The sequence below is a fragment of the Gavialis gangeticus genome, unplaced genomic scaffold, assembly GCF_001723915.1.
Source record: "Gavialis gangeticus isolate Ggan-Ray unplaced genomic scaffold, GavGan_comp1, whole genome shotgun sequence".
NCBI classification, from domain to species: Eukaryota; Metazoa; Chordata; order Crocodylia; family Gavialidae; genus Gavialis; species Gavialis gangeticus.
This window is the reverse complement of record NW_017729012.1, coordinates 3,638,708-3,639,566: the sequence shown is the minus strand read 5'-3', so window position 1 is coordinate 3,639,566 and position 859 is coordinate 3,638,708. Positions and strand designations below refer to the sequence as shown.

At 41.6% G+C, this 859-nt stretch overlaps 1 protein-coding gene across 1 annotated transcript in view; it reads left to right on the top strand.

Moving 5' to 3' along the window:
• The window catches only part of WSB1 (WD repeat and SOCS box containing 1), a 15,845-nt gene that overhangs the window by 3,772 nt on the left and 11,214 nt on the right, over positions 1-859 (top strand). Inside the window, exons 4-5 of the mRNA XM_019511057.1 lie at positions 135-266; positions 758-857. Of these exons, the coding sequence (XP_019366602.1) occupies positions 135-266; positions 758-857 (232 nt within the window). The remainder of the gene's footprint in view (positions 1-134; positions 267-757; positions 858-859) is intronic.

Here is an 859-nt window from a genome sequence, read left to right as displayed (position 1 = left end):
CAGGCAGGATCCAAGGGAGGCTTGAGAAAAAGACTTTTTTTTTTTTTTTCTTCTTTGTTGTTCAATCTTAAGAAACAAAAAACAAACCATAGCATCCTTTCTACCCTTTAATTGGTGTCCTTCTCCCATAACAGGAAAACTCCTCCTTAACCTGATGGACCATACTGAAGTGGTCCGAGATTTAACCTTTGCCCCAGATGGCAGCCTGATTTTAGTGTCGGCATCAAGAGACAAAACACTAAGAGTGTGGGACTTGAAAGATGATGGTATGCTTTAAGAACGCTCTTTTCTTAAAACAAACAATGGAGTACTCCCCCCCCCCCCCCCCCGGGTAATTAGCTATAGCATGTCAGTGTGTGGTCTGGATATTTTTACACTTTAGGATTTTAGCCCCCTTTATTAGTTACTGCACATTCCACAAAGTGCAGCCTGAAAGTACAGCTTGGTAAGAAGCTTGTGCTGCAGGCTGTATTGCACTTAAGTAACTTACAGTAACATGTATTCTGTCTCTGTTGGTCAAGGAACTTAATTCCTTATCTATTCCTGTACAGTGGGTTACCTTTTTTCTCTATGGCAGGCTGAGCTGTTAAGCTGGTGGGAAATCTCCAGTTTCTCTCCTTTAAAAGTAGCCTAGAATAATGGTACAATATGTTTGGGGGGAAAAATCTTGAGTGTAAAATCAGATTTGGGGTAGACCATGCATAGGAGCAACTAATCTCCAACTGGTTCTTAGTGAAGTAATGTTTTTTTCTTGCAGGAAATATGATGAAGGTATTAAGAGGGCACCAGAACTGGGTCTATGCCTGTGCTTTTTCTCCAGACTCTTCCATCCTCTGTTCTGTTGGAGCCAGTAAAGCTG